At 39.9% G+C, this 22,076-nt stretch overlaps 1 protein-coding gene across 11 annotated transcripts in view; it reads left to right on the top strand.

Moving 5' to 3' along the window:
- Nucleotides 1–22,076, top strand: part of Atrnl1 (attractin like 1) — a 604,076-nt gene that overhangs the window by 24,614 nt on the left and 557,386 nt on the right. For all 11 annotated transcript variants that reach the window (XR_008213236.1, XM_052714295.1, XM_052714293.1 and 8 more), the window contains exons 4-7: nt 2,992–3,120; nt 5,895–6,103; nt 12,891–13,065; nt 16,819–16,906. Coding sequence is in view for 10 of the 11 variants with exons in the window: in XM_052714295.1 (XP_052570255.1) it covers nt 2,992–3,120; nt 5,895–6,103; nt 12,891–13,065; nt 16,819–16,906 (601 nt within the window). In the remaining variant the exon portion in view is untranslated. The remainder of the gene's footprint in view (nt 1–2,991; nt 3,121–5,894; nt 6,104–12,890; nt 13,066–16,818; nt 16,907–22,076) is intronic.

Below are 22,076 nucleotides of genomic sequence, written 5' to 3'. Positions count from 1 at the left end.
TTCTATATTGTTTACTCTGTGGGTTGTATTATACTATGGATTGGTCCAAATGGTCTGGTGTGTTATATAATAATTGGAAGTTCCTTTTGTAATTTATTGCTTTAAAAATATTTATTTCTAAGAAAGTTTGTGTGTATATGCTTGTCTGTGGGTATGTGCATGAGAGTATAGGTGCCCCTGGAGGCCAGAGGAGTCTGATCTCCTTGAACTGGAGTTAGAAGTGGACTTGAGCTGCTTAATGTGGGTGGTGGGAACCAAACTTGGGTCTTCTGCAAGAGTGACACTCATTCTTAACTACTGAGCCAACTCTCCAGCACCCTCTTTTATAGATTTACAACCATTTATAAATGAATGAGCAAACAAATCAGTTTTTTTCTTCTTTTTAAGAGAGCTTTCAAAGATTAGGTATTTTAAAGCCTTAGGAATATTATTTTTTCTTTCTTCAGTGTGCTTATTTTTATTTTGCTGTGTGACTACACACCTCTTGAGATAGGAAGAAATAAGTATGTACTCTAGAATGGGCACCGGTGGCAGAGCAGAGACGGTTTTTACGAGTTTAGCTTAGTGAGTGAACGAGTCTACTAGGGTTAGCTGCAGGAACCTGGATGACAGGCTGCTTACAGGAGTGTGGGTGACTTAAAGGCAGTTGCATCATTGAGAACTGTCCCAGAGTGGATGAGTCACAAAAGCTGCAGCGACTGATCTCCCTGCCAACTTGCAGAGAGTTGGACCACGTCCAGAGTTTCCCAACCTTTTCATTCTGATCTCCTGAGCTTTGTGTTTCAGGGGCTTCCTGTGTCTTACAGGCCTCCACTGTCCCTCCAGGAGGGAGTTTTTGTTTTTCTTTCCTTCCTTCCTTCCTTCCTTCCTTCCTTCCTTCCTTCCTTTCTGTCTTTTTTTTAGGAAATAACTAAAAAACAAACAGCAACGACAGCAAACACCAACCCTTCTGGCTCTTACATTCTTTTCTCCCCCTCTTCTCTGGTGTTACCTAAGCCTCAGAGAGGTGAATAGATGTCAGTATATGCCTCCTCAAGACAAGTTACACAACAGATGTAATCATACAACTGTGAGAAGTACACGTGTATGTAAAACCACAATTGATGGTGTAGAAATCAAATTCCGTTGACAGTCTTCTTTTAAAAATCTTCTGTTCTCTACCCTCAAACCTCTTAGATGCAATAAACTACTGGTTGATTATTTTTTAATTTCTTTTTATTTGAAAATAAAACATCTTCAGGATAGCATTTTTCTGTCAAATAAGATTTGTTTGAGGGAATTCAGTTCCCAGTGATGCCTAAATATTACTTTAACTTTGGCAAAAAATTTTTTACTACTTTGAGAAATGAAAAACTGTGGATACCTGAAAAAAGTTGTGAATCTCAAAAGCCATGGTGAATGAAATAAGCCACATATAGAAGATATACCTTAATATTCTATTTTATAATGTTCTAAAGAGACAGATATAATAGCAGAATGGGTCTGTAGGTGACTGAGTTTTTGACAGTGAAAAGGGTCTAAGATAACCACTGAACGAAGGAAATATTCTGTAGCTGGATTGTGGAGAGTCTGCAAGTGTATGTTTAAATCAGGGCGTATGCTCTGTATGGAATAGTACTTTGATGAATTTGATTTACAAAAGAAGAATTCACTATTTTAAGTTGTACAATTTGTTTCTCAGCTTCATCATCCTCATGCATGTTTTCACACATACAGAGAGGAGAGTTTGGTCTAACTAAATGAAGAGTTTAGTTTTTCCCTATGAACAGGTAGCATAGAGGACTGTAACAAATCTGGGTTTATGGCTGACACCTGTAATTCCAGCACTTGAGAGGCTAAGATAGATGGAACAGCATGAGTTCAAGATCAGCCTGGGCTGCAGTGTCTGAAAAAAAAAAAGAAGAAGAAATCCACCCACCCACCCACCAAACAAAAGAAATATCTGATACTTAGAACTGTTGTACATTTATTACCCTGCCCTTCACCATATGTTTTCTTTTGTGTACTTATGACCTAGATGGAAAATGCTATTTGGGAATATTTGTGTTCTGATACAACAATAAGCAGAATTTTAAAGAAACAAAAGCACATATTTTACAAGTGTCTGGTGTCTAGATCATTGTATTGGAAGCACACAGGTTTGAGTAGATTTCCCTGTAAGCATGTGAGTTACATGTCAGCTGCGATAAAATGTTTCTACATTGCTGGTCATTGTCAGTGGGAGGAGAAGGTACCCAGCTACTGCTAGAGTGCCACGGCGGCTTAGAGTGAAGCCTGTGTGTGAGTCAGGTAAGGGACCAGTGTGGAGTACTGTCTCAGGACGGATAGCAGGACACAAGCCTGTGTGTGAGTCAGGTAAGGGACCAGTGTGGAGTACTGTCTCAGGACGGATAGCAGGACACAAGCCTGTGTGTGAGTCAGGTAAGGGACCAGTGTGGAGTACTGTCTCAGCACGGATAGCAGGACACAAGCCTGTGTGTGAGTCAGGTAAGGGACCAGTGTGGAGTACTGTCTCAGCACGGATAGCAGGACACAAGCCTGTGTGTGAGTCAGGTAAGGGACCAGCGTGGAGTACTGTCTCAGCACGGATAGCAGGACACAAGCCTGTGTGTGAGTCAGGTAAGGGACCAGCGTGGAGTACTGTCTCAGGACGGATAGCAGGGACACAAAGGAGAAATGGGACATTTCAGTCCAATTAGAAGAGGAGGAGCAGGAGGGAGAAAAGGAAGATCAGGAGGAGCAGTAGTGGGAGGAGGAGGAGGAGGAGGAGGAGGAGGAGGAGGAGGAGGAGGAGGAGGAGACAGTGAGGTGGCCTGTGCTAGTTTATTATCAGCAGTAAACCTAATGGGGTAGAAACTGATAAATTTGTTATTTGTTTTTCTGTTAGTTCTTTCTAATATGTGTGCTTTCTGAACTGGATACTGGTTTTGAGTGTGTGTCTGTGCAGAGTCACAGTGGATACCTATAAATCTCAATTCTGATCTCCTTTAGTGGCTTGATCGTCCCCGAAGTGAGGGGCAACGAGACAGTGCCTGAGGTCGTCACAACATCTGGCTATGCGCTGCTGCACTTTTTTAGTGATGCTGCATATAACCTAACTGGCTTCAACATTTTCTACTCGTAAGTATTTGTTCAGGTTCGTCTAATAAAACGGTCCTAACTTATATATGAATGTCCTGTATACTAGGAACAGGTTGGTGTATTAAATTTTAGCTTATACAGGATCTTTTTCTAAGTGATGTAAAGTATTAGCAATATACCACAGATTATCCTCTTAAGTCTGAGTTATGATAATTTTCAAGTCTGGAGGATCTTACAGTAGCAAATTGTGTGGTTGAAAAGCTAATTACAAAATTTAGAATTGTTTGGTTAAGTAAATACTTCAGTAAAATAGTACTAGAGTTGTTTTACATGTATAGCAACATGTATGTGGTATTTCGGGGAGACCTAAGCTTCTGTTTTGTGTTTGAAGAGGCCTGTAGGAATTAAGGTCTGGTCGTCCCTCTGTTCCAGAGATATCCTAGGTGCTGTAGCTAGATTATGGGATTTAACCTCCTTTATAACAGTTTTACCACGAGGGTGATTGATTTTCTCATGTTACACATGAAGAAATTGAGGCATACGAGATAAACTAGATGGCTATAATTTTCTTTCTTCTAAAATAATAAAAACAATACACATTGAAAATCTGTTATGTATCTGACACTGTGTTCAGAACTTCCTACCTGTGGGATGCTTTGAGGAACGTCACTAAGACTCTTTAAAGGCTGGTGGAATCCAACAGTCCATCTGAACTCAGGACTTTCTAGTTGGGACACCTGTACTTAGTTTTATTGCTTGTCTTAGATCTGTTTAAATTGTTCATGTAGTCTTCATTTTGATAGGCTTCTAGAAGCTTATCCATTCTTCCGGATTTCCAGTTATTGGAATATAGGTTTGTAAATGTGCTGCTGTGACCTCCCGGGCAACATTGGCATCTGTTGTACTGTTTTTCTCTTCATTTCTGATTTTATTAATTTGGGTCTTCTCTCTTTCTTTGGTTAGTTTGGTTAAGGGTTTGTCAATCTTATCTCTTTTTGAGGAACCCATTTCTTCCTTGATACTTAATTACTTTTTCCATTTACTGATTTTGGTTTTGGTTTGTTCTGATTTTTTAAGACCTGAAGTTCCATCAGTAAGTTTTTTTTAAATTTGAGATTCCTACAATTTTAATAATGATGTTTATAACAATTAATTTGTCTCTCATAACTGCTTTCATTTTAATGCATAGGTTCTGGTATGTTGAGTTTTCATTTTGATTTGATTGTAGGAATTTTAAAAAATCATTCTGGAATATGTTTTTCAGTCTATGAATTTATATATTTTCTTAGTCTCCTATTGATTTCTATTTATCCCATTGTGATCAAAGACAGTACAAGAAATTGTTCCAATTGGCTGGCTTAGTTAAGGCTTGCCTATGTCCTAAAATGTGTTCATTTTAGAGAAAGTTCACGGGGGGCTGCTGAGAAGAATGTGTAGACGGCATGTCTGGGTTAGAATGTCATACAGATGTCTGTTAAGTCTTTAAGTCTGACAGGTTTTGTTGAGTTTTTTGTCTGGGTGAGCTGTGTGTGTGTGTGTGTGTGTGTGTGTGTGTGTGTGTGTGCTGATGGCGTCTGCTGTTGTGTTGAGGCCAGTCTGTCTTGGCGTCCAGCGGTATTTGTCTTCTGAAATTGGCATTGCCTCCTGATGAATGACTCTTCCCGTAGTCTCTCTCTTCTGCTAGTTTCGGGAGCATTGTGAGGTGTCCGCACTGCTCACACGTCAGTTAGCGGTATTGCGGTAACCGTCTTCCCTAGTGCTGGCTGAGCGGCCAAGGTTGTTTTAGGTATCTGTCTGTGTGCGTGTCTGTGTATCACACGCATGCCCAGTGCCTGTGGAGGCCAGAAGATGTTGGATCTCCTAGAGCTGGAGTGACGGAGTCATGAGTCGCCATGTATGTAGGTGCTGGTATTGGACCTCAGTTCCTGGGAAGAATAGCCATTGCTCTTAACCATGAGCCATCTCTCTAGCCTCTTAGCATATTTATGTTCATTAAAACCCTTTCATATCCACAGGTCAGGGGTGAAGCAGTGAGAGTTGATCTCAGTGATTTTAGAGGAATGGTCACACAACAACTTGTCAGTTTTTTCTTTTCTTCATGAAGATAGAAATTGCTCACCAGAAAAAATTTCACCGGGAAGAAAGTATTTAAAATACCCTTATATCAGCAATTTATTATGGGATTTCTTTATATGATAATGTATCCAAATATGGACACAAGGGAAAGTAAATATAGTAGAATACAGTCAGTTAAAGGGCATTAAAATAAAGTGTGATAAACATGCCTTTTTTGGATGTATAGGTGGTAGTATGTGCCTTAAGGTTAGAGCCATGTCATTTCTTGGTTCTCTTAAGTTTCAGGAGTTCATAAACTTCTCTTTTTCTTAAAATATACATTCAATAAGGCTTTATAAACATCATGCTTGGGACTGCACAGACGCTTCAGAAGCTGAACGTGTAGTCTGTGGACACTGTGGGATAAAATACATTTGTTCGATGAACTAAGCCTGCCTGCGAACAGGTAACTGCTGGAATGAGGAGAGTGACAGGGAGGCTGTGGAGTGACGGCACATACCTGCAGTGCCAGCCCCTGGGAGGCCAGGCAGGAGACCAGCCTGACCACAGACTGGCACCCTGTCTCTAAAAATGGGGTACAGAACAAAGAACAACGAACGCCACATTGCGAAATTGTTAAGTTAATAAACACAACAAAAATGAAAATGAAGTCTACAAAAATCACTCAAAATCCATTTTTGATTTTCTTGAATTTGAATATATGAATGATATTTGAGCATGTGAATTATGTTTTACAGAATCAATTCTTGTCCTAACAATTGTTCTGGTCATGGAAAGTGTACAACTAGTGTCTCTGTTGCAAGTCAAGTGTATTGTGACTGTGATAAATACTGGAAAGGGGAAGCATGTGATATTCCGTACTGTAAAGCCAACTGTGGCAGTCCAGATCATGGCTACTGTGACCTAACAGGAGAAAAACTCTGTGTCTGCAATGATAGTTGGCAAGGTAAGCATGCGGGGTCTGGAACGGCTTTGAAAATTCTACATTCCTTTCTTGTCCTTTGCGCACCCAAGTGCCATTTCCTTTGTATGTTTAGGTTAACAGTTAATGTCCTAGTAATGTGCATTTTCACAAATAGATGTAATAAGTCTTTCTCTGTCCTGCCAGCCAGCTCCCAAGTAACGACATAGAGACGTTAATTGTGAAAGCTCGGCCTTAGTTAGTGTAGGCTTGTCCCACTAGCTCTTGTAATTTAAATGAACTCATATTTTTATTAAGCTACATTCTATGTGGCTTTTTACCTCTCTCCCATTCTGTGTGTCTGACTTTTTCCACATCTCCATGGCCGCTCTGCCTCTCTTTTTCTCAGAGTTCTCTCTGTGCCCAAAAGTCCCGCCTATACCTCCTGCCTAGCTATTGGCCATTTAGCTCTTTATTAAACCAATCGGAAGGTGCCTTGGCAGAGACACCTCTTTGGTGTATAAAAAGATTATTACATAACAAATAGAATTGGTAAAGATGTGTCTACATGCTGTTTTAGGGGTTAACTCAAGTTATGCATTAAGCTTAAAATTGTAGGTATAGGGTCATTATGATCTACTATAATTTTGTTGTTGATTCTCCAGAGATTAGATGACTTCACCGGATTTAATATGTGGTTTATTCATATTCACTTCATAATGGGTAAACATACTGTATTGCGAAAATAAATGCCGTCTCACAGGTATAGGATCATTTTAAATGTATTTCTTAGGAAAGACTGACCTCTTGTGGCTATTTTAAAAAGAACAGAAACTATTTCAGTAAGTGAAAGTTTATTTAGCTACCAGTTGTAAAAGTTAGATTCCCAGTAAAGAATTCTAAAATCTTCTGTTGGCCATTAAAAATTAGCTTTAAGTCACACTGAAGAGTTTTGGGTTTCATAAGCATCTGGGTATATAGTCATATATTTCTCGTTGTGGAGTTAAACTAAGGGATGAGTATAGTTATCGGCCATCATCTGACCAGGTCTACTTTGCGGATTACATTTTCAGAGAAGCTTCCTTTGTGCTGCTATATGACTCTTTGACAGAGGGAACTTTGAGCCACACATTACGTGATTCAGAGGTCACTGAGCATGTGTTCCTACAGTACAGGGTAGCACGACAACAGTGGTTCTCTCTGACTAAGAACCCCACATACACACTCTACCAGTGACTTCTACTAACAAGGATTTCATTGTTCATCTGTTATTTATGGTTATGGCAGGTGCAATTTTTCAAGTGTTCATTAGTGATAGGACTGTATTTTTAAGTGGTTAATCATTTCCAAATTTTGTGTCCTCAGAATTTGCTTTGAGGCTTTTTTCCACTTAAATTTTGGGATAAAAATATTTTCATTTCCTATAGTGATTATTGTATATAAACAGTAGTTTAAGTAAAGCCAAATAAATTAAAATACGGCTTACATACAGTGTTTACCAAACCGAGTTTTAACTGTTGTATCATTTTAATGGTCTTGAAAACAAAAGAAGATTATATCTGTGTAACATTACCTATAAACATCTGTCCCTTTTTGTGCTTTTCTTGATTATTTCCTCTTTGGAGTGCTTTATTTTCTGAGGGTGGTATAGACATGATTCAAAATAGTACTTATTCTAGTATTTTTTTTGTCATTAATATTGCTTTTATAGTCTATTCTCAGTAGTACTTCCTGCAGTCACTCAGTAAACTTCCGGAATCGGATATATCTCAGTACATGGAAAAGGAGAAGCCAGTGCTGTCTGTGACTACTCTGAAACAGTGGTCACATGAACGGTCTAAGTGTACATACATTAGCAGTGAGCATTACTGTCTAGAACAGTGATTCTCAACCTTCCTAATGCTACGACCCTTTAATACAGTTCCTCATATTGTGATTCCCGACCATAAAATTACTTTCATTGCTACTTCATAACTGTAAATTTGCTACTGTTATGAATTATAATATAAATATCTGTGTTTTCCAATGGTCTTTGGGGGGTTGCGACCCACTGGCTGAGCACCAGTGCTCTAGGTGCTGAGGTTTTATTAGGAGAACACAGAGGAAGAGCCTTGTTTAACTGAAGTCTTGGGTCCCATTCCCAGCATTTCTGTTGTCTCTCTTGGACTCCACACTTCAGCATTCTGTGTTGCATAGGGAGACTTCTGCTCGACCAACAGCATTTTCTCTTCTGAACTTGCTCTTCTCATTCTTTAATCATCACTTTGCTCTTTTTATTGTTAGAGACGTTTTCCAATCACAGAGGAGTGTGTTTGAAGCACAGAAGAACCATTAAAGTGCTCCTCTCCCTTTCCTTGTAGAAAGCACTTTAAGGAACCAATGACTGAAATGGGCAAGAATTTAGAAATGCCTAGTGTGGCATTTCTGAAAAGTAAATAATTTTACTTTATAATTTTGTCATAATAAATATTAGACAAAGAATGATGTAACATGAAATTGATTGTTTTTGAAATGGGCTAGAGGAGAACTCTTACTGGAGCTCATCAGCTGGACTAGACTGGGAACTTCGGGGATCTGCCTGTCCCTTTCCCCCAGTGCTGGCGTTATTACAGATGTGTGCCATCACATTCAGCTTTTGGGTGGATGCTGGTAATCTTACCTTGGGTCTCCTGCTGGCACAGCAGGCCCTTTAACAACTGAGCCGTCTCCCCGCCCTGAAATAGTGTTCTTCAGGACTAATACTGGTGACATTTCCATTTTAGTAAGTAGACATTTGGTAATAGCTCTTGATTTAATAATCTAAATTTGTAACCAAGTTTAATGCATTTTATTAACCTATAAAATTTGTATTTGTGAATAATAGTTGAAGATTGGGCACAGTGTTTAGGTATTCTGTGAACATTATAGCAGGTTAATCAAATGGGCAGTTTAGTTTTTTGTACCTAGAATAAATGTTAACCGGTATGCTTTCTTTTCTATTTCATTATTTTAAATGTCTGCGTATATAATTTTGATGGCTATAATTATCCATAAATAGGTCTTTAAAATGTTAGTTATTCTTTTTTATGTAGATGTATCTTGATAATACCAATGATTTTCAAGATGAGTGCTGCAGGGCTACATGAAGAGATGGATGGAGAAGTGACCTTTCCTTTTCTGCTCCAACCATAGTGTTTCACTTTGGAGTAGTTTCTGTATTGGGATTCCATGCACAACCTTGTTTAAACCCCCATTACATCCCCAAATTAGGACAGTTGAAACCGCTGATTTCTGCTAGAAAAAAAGCACTTTCATTGTAATGACACCATTTACCTAAATTGTAAGAACCATATACTTAGAAAAGTCTAGAATGATGATTACTAGTCATACAATTCATTTTTTGGAAGTTAAATATTGTCAGAATACATCGAGGGTATTCCAAATACATGGAAACAGACCGTAGGGCTTTAGCGATTTTTTTTTTTTTTCAGCCTAGTACATATGCAGAGTATTTTGGCTACTGTAACAAAAGCTTTTTAGTGGAATCAGAAGGGAGTTCTCTTCGAAGCTGTTTTCTTGTCTTGTTTTTCTCTTTTTGGAGAATTGCCGATTTCAGTATACATCTTAAATCATAAGTGGAAGAAAGAAAAACCGTGGTTATAGTGAAATAATTTAGGTATGCTAAAGTGATCTAAGAAAGGCACTGGAAGAATTAATTTTACTTTCACCATGTGACCAATTACTTAGTTTGAACAAAACAGTATATCTAACATATTAAATGTAGGCATAATTTTGGAGATACTGTAAGTTTAGTTCTAGATGGTTGCAATGAAATAAATATTGTAATATAGTAAGTTATGTGTATTTTTCTAGTTTCCCAGGGAACATGATTATGTTTATACGAAAGTATATGAATGTACAATTATACTTCTAAATGTACAATAACATTATTATAAAAATGTACTTATCTTAAAAACATTTTATTGCTACAAAATAATAATAGTCACTTAAACTGTTACTGAATCTCTTTTGCTGGTGGAGGGTTTTGCTAGTTTGATGGCTCCATTGATGGTAAAGGCTGCAGTAGCTGTGGTCATTTCTTCTTTCTTTTTTCTTTTTTTTAAATTTATTTATTTATTACACATAGTGTTCTGCCTGCATGTATGCCTGCAGGCCAGAAGATGGCTCCAGATCTTATTGCAGGTGATTGTGAGCCACCATGTGGTTGCTGGGAATTGAACCCAGAACTTCTGGAAGAGCAGCCAGTGCTCTTTTTTGTTTGTTTTTGTTTTGTTTTTAGAGACAGGGTTTCTCTGTGTAGCTTTGGCACCTTTCCCAGAACTCTCTCTGTAGAACTCTCTCTGGCCTTGAACTCACAGAGATCACCTGCTTCTGCCTCCTGAGTGCTGCCCGTGTGGTCCTTTCTTAAAGGGAGAGGTCAGTGAAGTTTGCAGGATCAATTTGATTGATGTGATACTGGTTGATAACGTTTTATCCGAACAGAATTTCTTTCAAAATTGAAGTCCATCTTCACACACCTCTTTACTAATAAGCAATATTCTAAATTTGTCATTCTAAAGTGCCTACAGCATCTTTATCAGTGGATTTCATCTTGGGAATCCATTATTTTTGCTGATCACAAGAAGTAACTCTTTATCTGTTAAAATCTTATTGTGAGATAGCAGTGTTTCAGCTCTGTCTCCGTGCTTCACTTCTGGTCCGTCCGCTGTGCCCACTAGATCAGCAGTTACCTCTTTTACTGTAGTTGGAGCACTTAAAAGCATCCATGGGACTGATAATGTCTCCTTTAAATTCCTCTGAATGCTGGCGTTTTGCCCTCCTTCCATAATCTCAGATCCTCTTACTGGCATCAGAGTGTCGCCGGAACCCCTCCAGAGCATCCCCAGTGTCTAGCTTGCTGCAGTCCACATTTGTCCTGCTGTGTACTTTGTGGAACTGGCTTCTTCCTTACTCCTTGTAAACTAGAAACCTCTGCTCCCTCAGAACTTTGCTTCTTTCCTTCCTTCCTTCTCTCAGCTTTCAGAGAATTGAGCAGAGCGAAAACTTTACTGTGGTCTGCACTCTGCTTCTGGATTAGGTCTGGGTTTAAAGGAATGTTGTGAATGGTTTGATCTTCCATTCAGACCCTCGAAACGTGCACCGTTAGTAGTGAGGGCATTTCACCTCTTCTCATTCATAGCACTTTTCATTTCCTTTAAGAAATTTTGTTTTGCATTCACGACATGGCCATTGATATAAGAGGGCAGCATCTGCTTTTTATTTAAGTGAAAGGTACTGGACTTCCCCCTTCATCTCAGTGTTTAGAAACCATTGTAGCTATTGGTTCACTTAATTTAAATAGTACTTTGTGTCTAGTGATAAGGAGATTTAGGAGAGAGAGAGACTGGGAATGGCCAGTTCCTGAAGAAGCCGGAATGCACATTCATCAGAAGGCTTGTTGTTTTCCGTAGGTATGGGTGGTGGTGACCGCAAGTGATTTTCATAGTAACTTGATTGTAGGTTGTCAGGACACGCAGTACTGATGGCAGATCTTGGAGAGTGAAAAACAGACAAGACACAAAGAGACACACTGCTCAGAAGACAGCAGATGCAGACCTGGTTCAGCTGGTGTGGCTGTAGGCCTCCGCTTGTGACAAATGCATCTGCAACATGCAGTAACAGGAAGTGCAGTGACACCAGGTGTGCCTGGGATAGAGACGATGCTGCTTGATAAGTGCATCCAGATGTAACTTGTCATGGAATGCGAGAAGGACTGGAGCAGAGGAGTTCCTTCTGTGACTCAAGTTTCAGAGATGTTGATCAGCCTCATCTGCATCTTATGGTGCGGAGACCCAGACTGAGCAGTCATGCATGAGACATGTTAACTAATCATGGTTTTCATTTTATGGAATTTTTTATTGTTTTAAAAGTTTTTATTTTACTGTACTTTATTTTCTTTGTTGAAATATGAGCCTACCTACTGAAGCCAGTTTGGGTCTTAATAATGTGATTCTCATTTTCACACTTGTTTAATAGTTTATAATTTATAAATGCTTTATAGACTATTTTGTGAAATAGTAAAAACTTGTAATAGCATTTGTGAGTCGATGGTTATTTCCACTTTATATATGAAAGCTTGATGATGAGCAAGTTAAACAAATTAGTTCAAGGTGACAGACATTATTGACAGAACTAGAATTTAAGGATGTTGCTTTCCATCTTAATATCATAGTAGCATACTAAAGTAAATAAGAAAACTAGAATTTAAGGATTGCTTTCCATCTTAATATCATAGTAGCATACTAAAGTAAATAAGAAATTTTGTGTTATTTAAGAATTTTTTATGGATTATGATGCTCATTAGTACATGTTAAGATATTTCCCTTGTTAAGAATTTATTTGCAAGTTTTTTCAGACTTTTTTTTTTTTTTTTTTTTGAGACAGGGTTTCTCTGTGTAGTTTTGGTGCCTGTCCTGGAACTCACTCTGTAGACCAGGCTGGCCATGAACTCACAGAGATCCGCTTGACTCTGCCTCCCAAGTGCTGGGATTAAAGGCGTGTGCCACTACTGCCCGGCTTTAGACTCTTTTAAATGAAGGAAGATTTTGGGACCAAATTCTTACTATGTAGCTCAGGCTGAGCTTGCTCATTAGCCCGTAAGATTTCCGTCTCCCTCAGCTTCTTGAGTGATGGCTTTAGGTGTGCACCACCAGGTAGGTCAGAATGATATATACACTACACTTCTAATATGGTGGACATTAGGTTCTTAAATTCTCTCATCCGTGTAATCTGTTTCTGTAATCTGTGATCTTTGTTTAATCCGGTGTGTTGTGTGTGGTTATATTTTAAATAGGTCCGGATTGTTCTCTGAATGTTCCTTCTACTGAGTCTTACTGGATTTTGCCAAATGTTAAACCCTTCAGCCCTTCTGTTGGTCGGGCTTCACATAAAGCAGTTTTACATGGGAAATTTATGTGGGTGATTGGAGGATACACCTTTAACTACAGTTCTTTTCAAATGGTTCTGAAGTAAGTATTTGTTTTTAGATTTTATAATAAACTGTTTTATTGTCCAAATATACAAATGGCTATTTTTGTAGTAGTACATACTTGCTAAAATTGTACAGATTTGAGAATATATGCAATCATTTTGTCCAAAGTCAATATTTTTTAGTGTACATTGGAGTTTGTTTTATATTAAATTTTTATTTCCTGTCTAGAGTGTTTTAAATAAATTTCATATAAAGGTAGGCTGTACCTATGTTGGCAGAATGAATCCTGCTACCTTTTAGTTTTTAGAATAAAGTATAATTGTATATATAAAATAATTTTTTTCTTGTAAACTTTAATAACCTGAATGCTTTCTTAGTACATGCTTTGGTTGCTTTTTGGGGCGATAATAGTAACAACATTATAAACTCGGTCATTTCACTGTGGCCAGTAGTTATGTTCTCTGTGTGGTTGGATGGGTGATAATGGGAACCAAGGAAGGGGGAGCAGCTTTATCTGATTTCTTTTTCAGCTAATGATAGCATTTTATAAGTTGATAACAGAATAAAACAGTTGAAATAGGAAGAATCATTTGATTACCCATGTTGTTTTCAGGAGTGATAGTCTTAATTTGTAATTGCTAATGTAATGTGGGTCTCCAATCAGAACTGGACCTAGATAGTATACTGGTATGTATTCCAGTGAATTGTCAGTCTTAGACACAGATGTCTGGACACTGAGTTGCATTTGAATTTCAGATAAACAGTTTTTAGTATAAGAATTCCCTTTGTTCAGTCAGGGTTAGTGGCTGTTATTTACTGGACTAGATAACTAACTAGTGCCTGTACTACCAGGGAAATTATTCTGCCTTCCCAGTAGCAGTTCATTGCTACTGTCCCTTCAGGAAGGGCCGGGGCCTTCTGTGCCCCTCCCCTTCCACAGTGAAATGTATATCCCATATCACACATCTCAATTTGTTAAAGTGTTGCTGTAGCTAGAGTTTCCTGCCTGGCCCACAGACAGGACAAATCTCTGTCACCTGACAGTCCCACAGCCGCTCAGACCCAACCAAGTAAACACAGAGACTTATATTGCTTACAAACTGTATGGCTGTGGCAGGCTTCTTGCTAACTGTTTTTATATCTGAAATTAATCCATTTCTATAAATCTATACCTTGCCACATGGCTCGTGGCTTACCAGCATCTTCATATGCTGCTTGTCATGGCGGCGGCTGGCAGTGTCTCCCTCACTCAGCCTTTCACTTCCCAGAATTCTCCTCTCCTTGTCCTGCCTACTTCCTGCCTGGCCACTGGCCAATCAGTGTTTTATTTATACAGAACAATATCCACAGCACGTTGCAGAATCATACTTGCACTTACATTGCTTGTTCACATTAACTGGGCATTCTGTATTTTATCTGGTAATTCTATTCCTTCAATGTATTGGACTTGTTAATTGTGATAACTTAAAAAAATTGTGAGTATAAGAAAAGTTTGCTTTAGACCTATAATTGGTTTTTTCTAGAATTAAAGTATAAAATAAAATAAATTCTAGAGGGGCCAAAGAAATGGCTCAGTGGTTAAGAGCACTTGCTGCTCTTCCAGAGGATTTCGGTTTGGCTCCCAGCGCCCACACGGTTGCTCACACACATTCGCAACTGAAGTTCTAGGTGATCCAGCACCATTTTGCTTGAAGACTATCAGTCTGTGTAACAAATTTTTGTCCTTGTGTAGATCATGAGGGAAGGCTGGCAATGGACAATAAACATACATATCAACAAACACTAAGTTGTAACATGTGGATAGATAGACAGACAGATAAGCTGCTGGGGGTTAAGTTAGAATGTGACCAAAGGGTGGGGAGCTGGCAGTGGTTAAGTCAAGCTTAGCTGCAAAAGACAGTTGAAAACTGAGCAAAGACTTGAAAAAGTAAGTTAGCAATGGTCCTGAAATCGTGTGGGCACAGAAAGGAGAGGAGGCAGAGCCTTCATGTGCGAGTTTCCTGAAGTATTCGAGTAGCAACAGAGAGGCTGTGTGATTTGTTAAGAGATCATGAAAGGAAAGAATGAAGTCAGAGGGGAGGAGGAGGAGACACGTGGAGGAATGGAGAGGAGTCTGTGTTCCAGCTCCGTGGAGTGAGCCGTGGACTTTACAGCCCTGAGTTACACTCAGACCATTTGACTCAGAGCACAGGGGCTTTGGGGAGAAGAGTAGAAACGGATTCAGTTAGAATGAAATTGTACAGGGAACGGGTTTGCTACAGAAAAGAGCAAGAACTGAGCCTCAGCAGCCATATTGCTAGAAGGTTGGGAAGGAGAAGAGAGCCCAGCATCAGTTTGAAAAGGAATGACCAAGGCTGTAGGGAAGCCCTGGTGCACTGTCTTCAGAGGGAAGCGGATACGAGAACTAAAGCGCCGCCCACATCAAACGTTGGCCATTAACCAAGCCAAACGGCGGGAAAGTGGCCAAGGATTTGTGGTGAAGATGTTGACCTTAGAAGCGGGCTTGTGGAGTAGGTGGTTCAAAAGCTCTCTGGAGTTAGTGTAGGAGAGAATGGAGGTCTGGGCGGTGGAGAAGTGCTAGCCTGAGGGGAAGAGAGACCACCGTGCTTTTGTTTTAAATCTTCTTCTAGACATGTGTGCTGATCAGGTAAGACAAAAGGAACACACACACACACACACACACACACACACACACACACACACACACACACACACACACACACACACACAAAGGGAAAATGCCGAGTTGGAGCGTTGAGGGATCTAGAGCCCAGGAATAGGAAGCGCGTCTGGAGCAGCGTTCACTAGAGAGTCACTGGACTTTGGAAAGCAGCACTGCACTTCTGGAGTGCTGCTGCTTGTGTGTTTTGCCAAGTTAATGCCCAGTGTGGGGTGCCATGCTGTTCACCTGGAATCTGAGTGCTAAGCACTTTAGGGGCGTAGTTTAGAACGTCAGTGTTCATGTGCAGTAGACTTCTGAAAACCATTCTTTTGTGTCACACAATGCAATACTGTCGCTTACTTTATAAAAACCTTCACTACTGGATTTACCCTGCACAATTTAAAAGGATTATTAGCAAGCAGGTTATATTTATGCGTAGGAAATATGTAGTTCTTGATGAGTTTATTTTTTCCAAGATAAATATGTGTAGAGGATAAGCGTAAATATTAAAAGCAAATGACCTGTAAAAAGTCATTTTGTAAAAAGTCATAAAAAGAGGGAATTTTCATCTATTTCTGAGAAAAACTGGATTTTATTTTAATTTGAAAGTGAAGAACTCATTTTTAATTTCATTGCAATTAAATGCAATTAGACTAATTCTAGCAATGAATTCTCTACTTAAATTCATGTATCTGTTTCAATTTTTTGAAATTTAGAGTTTTAAATTTTATGTTTATGAGTGCTTTGTGTGTGTGTGTGTGTGTGTGTGTGTGTGTGTGTGTATGTGTATGTGTACTGCACATGTGCCTGGTGCCTGTGGAGGTCAGAACAGGGCATTACATTCCCTGGAACTGGAGTTACAGATGGTCTTCTGCCAGAACAAGTACTCTTAGCCACTGAGATGTCTCCTGAGTCCTGTATATTGTACAATGAAATAATTGAATCTTAACAAAAGGTATTTTTTGACTGGAGCTTTATTAAAAATTTTTACATGGTCCATGAAATTGTTAGTTATACTTCCTTTTGAATTTAAAGAGAATTTGGATTCAACTGAAGAAATGCACACAGAAATTAAAGAACTGAAAAGGAATTTTAGCTTACCGATAGAGTTTATTTTCTTGTTTGTAGTTACAATTTGGAAAGCAGTATATGGAATGTAGGAGCTGTATCAAGGGGACCTCTCCAAAGATATGGACATTCTCTTGCTTTATATCAGGTAAGTCTCATGCTTAAAAAGATCTGGTTATTACCCTAAGAATTTGTGTTAGAAAAATACTAGATCTCAGGTTTATTTCAAACACTCAAGGAGAATAGTAGATTATAAAGCTCACAATATGGAGAGCTGGTGGACTAACACTTTAGCATTGTTTTGTGTTGGGCATGTACAGCAAGGAAGATTGAGGGCTGTTGGTGGGGGTGGGGTTCCCCTCTTTTGGTTCTTTTTCAGGCAGGGCTTTGCTAAATATCCCAGGCTGGCCTTGAACTGGCTGTTGGCCTCAAGTTTGTGGTTCTACTTTAGTCTCTTGGGTTCTGGGGTTTTAGCATGCCTAGTTATTATATCAGTCACAAAACTTGTGGTAAAGTATACATCAATTTATTGTTTGAGTGATGTTTAAGTGTATAGCTCAGTGTTGTTAAGTACGTTTATATTTTCCTATAGTCACTACCACCATTATTATCTTCATAATTCTTTTTTCATCTTGTAAAACTACAGCAGTAACTATTCTTCCCTTCCTCTCACTCCGGGTAACTTGCAGTTCACTTCCTGTCTCTGCATTTGACTAGTGAAGGTGTGGGACCTGAGTGGATTCAGACGACACTTGTTCTTTTCTGGCTTCTTTTCCTCAGCATAGTGTTTTCAAGTCTCATTCATGTTGCAGCACAAATAATATCTCCTTGTATGTGTACATTCAAACAATTCCATGTGTTAATGGGTGCTTAGATTGCATCCACCCTTTGGCTACTATGAATGTCTGTTTGACCATCTGCTTTTAGTTCTTTTAGTTGTATTCTTGGAAGCAGAATTGGAGAATCGTGTGGCAATTCTGTGTTAAGGTTTTGGGAACTACTGTACTGTTTTGTATGCTGACAGTGCCATTTTACTTTCTGTTAGTGTTTGTGGCTTCCCATTTTTTCTACAGCTCTGCTAACAGTGTTTTCTGTTTTTTTTTTTTTTTTTTTTTTTTTTTTTTCGAGACAGGGTTTCTCTGTGTAGCTTTGCGCCTTTCCTGGGACTCACTTGGTAGCCCAGGCTGGCCTCGAACTCACAGAGATCCGCCTGGCTCTGCCTCCCGAGTGCTGGGATTAAAGGCGTGCGCCACCACCACCCGGCGTGTGTTTTCTGTTTTTAGCTAATAGGCCCTTGTAGTTACCTAACAATTTGTGTTGTTGCATAGTTTTTTGTTTTTTCTTTTAGAAACATTGTTTCACTATGTTGCTCTGGCTGGCTTGGAACCTTATAGACTAGGTTGACCTTGAACTCACAGAGCTCCACCTGCCTCTGCCTTTAGGACTACATAGTTTTATTGGCTACTCATGTATCTACTTTGAAGATATGTTTATTCAAGTGTTCTGCCATTTTTACATTGGTTTGTTTTTGTCGTTAAAATTTAGGAGTTCTTGGTGTGTAAAATTAACATTTCACCAGATATATGATTTGTAAATATTTCTCCTTTTCTATGGTCTATTCATTCTGTCAGTAGTGTTGCTCTTTTGTGTGTGGTACTGGAGATTGACCCTAAGGCCTCATGTGTACCAAACAAGTACTCTGTCTCTGACATGCAGCCTTGGGTGGTGAGGGCATTGAACCCGAGTATGCACACATGCGAAGCACATGCTCTAACAGTCACATCCACTCGCAGCCCAAAAGTCCCAGGTTTTACGTAGTTCCAATTGATTATTTTTTGGTTTTGGTGACATGTATAAGAAAGAATTGCCAAATCAACAACATGTTTTTATTTTTCCCTGCTCTAAGTTTAAGCATTTTAGATATGATGTTTATACCTCCCTTCCACTTTGGGTTTTGTATGTGGTGTAAGCTAAAGGTCCAGTTTCATTCTGCATGTGGGTACTTTCCTGAAACTATTTGGTGGAAAGACTGTTCTTTTCCATTAAACCGTTTTGCCATCCCAGTCAGAATTCATTTGACCACGTGTAAGAGTTTATCTCCGGACTCTCTCTCTATTCTGTAGTATTGGTCTGTATGTTTGCCTTTATGCTGTTACCACACTGCTTTGGATTGTAGTTTTTAAGTATTAGATTCCAAATTTGTCTTTGTTTTTCTAAGATTGTTTTGGCTGTTAAATATCACTTAGAAGTTCTATGAATTGTAGTGTAGAGTTTCATGTTTTGCAAAAAGCATATATATGTATTTGCAATTTAGATACTTTAAAATATTTTTTTTTAGTGCTCAGAATAATGGCTTTCATTAATATATTTTTTCTTTTGTATGTGAGTACAGGATAAAGGGCCTATACAATGGAAGAGAATCCCTGTCAGCTATATATCAGAGAGGGCATTAATAGATAGAATCTAGAACTCTAAAAATTAATCATACATCCAGAAATCACCTACTCATTAAATAGGTGAATTAATTAAACAGACAAGTCTCAAAAGAACCACAGGCTGGCACATGGTGTGCTGTAGTCCTGGTGTTTGGGGAGGTGGCAGGAGGAACCCAAGTTCAAAACCACCCTGAGCTACATAGCAGCTTCATACTAGTGTGGGCTACATGAAATCCAGCCTCAAAAAACCAAAAGTAAAAAGAAAGAAGAAAAAAAAAACCTGGCTAATAAATACATGAAAAGTGTTCATAATTCTTACTCATTAGGGAAATGAAAATTAAACACCCTGAGATCACATTGTCACCAAGAAAACAAATGAGGGTCTGCAGAGATGACTCAGTGGGTAAGAGCTCTGGCTGCTCTTGCAGAGGACCAGATGTGCTTCCCAGTGTCCATGTGGTGGCTCAAAATGATCTGTAAATCCGGTTCTATGGGGCCTGACACCCTCTTGGACCTCCATGGGAAACAGGCGCACATGCGCTATACATAAGTACATGCATGTAGGCAAACACTTACACATAGAATCAGCTTAAGAGGAAGCAGCACAAAGGCCAACAAATGCCGTCAAGACTGTAGTGGAAGAGGGACCTTCCACTGGTTGGAGTGTAAATCGCCGTAGCCACTATGGAAGTCGCTGTGGAGGGTCTGTGAAAGCTAAAAGTAGAACCGTGAAATAATCCAGTTGCCATTCTTGTTTCTGTCTCTGAAGGGATCTCAGTCAGCATACCTCAGAGATACTTGCATATATCCATGCTTATTGCAGCAATACCCATAAGAGCCAAAATATGGAGCCAACCTAGATGCCCACCAACTAACAAAATGATGGTGTAAATGGGATATAGGCATGGTATCTTTTTCAGCCATAAAGTTTGTAATTAAATTCTTTGTAAGAAAATGGTTAGAACTGCATATCACGTTAAGCAAAATTAGCCAAAGAGAGACAGAAATTGCTTGTTTTTCTCATCGGTGGAATCTATCTTTAAGTGTATATATATATATCATGAAATAGAGTGGGTACTGTGAGTGAAGAGGAAAAGATGTAAGCAGGGAGGAGGAAACAGGAAAGGGCAGTTATGGGAGACAGAATGTCACATCTCTCACATGAAAATCTAGATCTGATTGTGCACATAATTATATGTAGCTAATGTATAGATAGGGACATGGGGCAGGAGGGAGACTATCTGGGTGAGGAAGGGCTCAGTGAGGGACCGGCAGGACAAAGGAGACTAAGAGGGGCAAGTACGAACAGACACAGTGATGTACGTGTGTGAAATGTCATAAACAGGCTGGGGAGATGGCGCAGTGGGTGTGAGGTCTCCCTTTTCCTCATGGTCTGTTGGCCACCAATCTGAGAGGGCAGAGGCAGGGCTTTTTAAATTTTTTTTCATTTTTCTTAAGAAATTTTCTACTCACTCCACATACCGCCCACAGATCCCCCTCCCCCCTCCCCCTACCCCCCAGCCCTCTCTCCCAAGCCACCCCACATCCCCACATCTCCCAAATCAAGGTCTCCCATGGGGAGTCAGCAGAGCCCCGCACACTGAGCCTAGGCAGGTCCAAGCCCCTTCCCACTGCACCAAGGCCGCTCAAGGCATCACACCACAGGCACTGGATTCCCAGAAGCCTGCCCATGCACCAGGGACAGATTTCGATCCCCCGAGGCAGGGCTTTGTATGGCCTGTGAGTATGACAGAAATTGCCTTCTCAGAGTCTATTTCAGTGTTAACAACTCAGCTCTGTTCCAGAGTAGGGGAATATATAGGATGGGGACAGAGGCTGGGGCATCACCTAGTTTGCGTTTGGCAGCATGGTCCTACCATAGAGCCGAGCACAACACCTAGTTATCATGTGGACAGCAGGCGGGGCGGGGCATTTGTAGGGAACTGTGTCAAAGGTCACACTTAAGATAAGCCAGGCATCCAGGCTCAGGGATAGCTTCCGAATGCCAGACATCCGGTCTAGAGACACTAACCAAATAGGGAAGGGAGTGAGTCTTTCTGCAAAGGGAGTCCTCCGTATTACTGCGAGCTCAGGGAGCTTTCTGGACATGGGGAACCACAGCCTTAAATGCAGGGTACTCCAGCAGGTGGGTAGGGAGTGAGGGAGTCCTTCTGCAAAGGGAGTCCTCCATATTACTCTGAGCTCAGAGAGCTCTCTGGATGTGAGGAACTGCAACCTTAAATGCAGGGTGCTCTAGCAAGCGGGTAAAGCATTTGCTGTGTACATATAAGGACCAGAGTTCAATCCCATCAACCTCACAAGCACCAGGTAGACATGGCAGACTGCTTGGAATCCCAGTGCTCAGGGTAGAGATAAGAGATTCCTGGAGAAAGCTGGCTAGCTTGTCTAGCCAAATTGGTCATTCAAATGAATGACAGACCTGCCTTGATAAATAATATGTATAGTGATTGAAGAAAACCCCTGATATGAACCACTGTCCGCCATATGCATTTACACACAGGTGTACGCACTTACGTACAGACATGCGTGCATATACACTGGAGGATCTTTTTAGTGAGTAATATACTCTTCAGTTCTCAATCAGGTACCACTCAGAGGAGAAAAATGACTCAATCAGAAACCACCAAATCAAACAAGAGACAGAAATACACTTAGAATTGAAGTAAATAGACCCCTGCTGACCAGAGAACAGAAAGTGGCAAAAATAGTGTGCTCTAAGTTACTTAGAGAGAAGGAAGTAGGGAAAGGGAAAAAGCAAGGCTAAATAAAAGAAAGGAAAAGGGCTGGGATGTAGCTTAGTTGGAGGAGTGCATGAATTACTGTATTTGCTCTCCAGTGCTGCCTCAGACCTGCTGTGATGCT

Source organism: Peromyscus californicus, unplaced genomic scaffold, assembly GCF_007827085.1.
Source record: "Peromyscus californicus insignis strain IS unplaced genomic scaffold, ASM782708v3 Scaffold_4__1_contigs__length_199733344, whole genome shotgun sequence".
Taxonomy (NCBI): domain Eukaryota; kingdom Metazoa; phylum Chordata; class Mammalia; order Rodentia; family Cricetidae; genus Peromyscus; species Peromyscus californicus.
The sequence above is the reverse complement of the archived record's forward strand: the minus strand, read 5'-3'. Positions and strand labels throughout refer to the sequence as shown.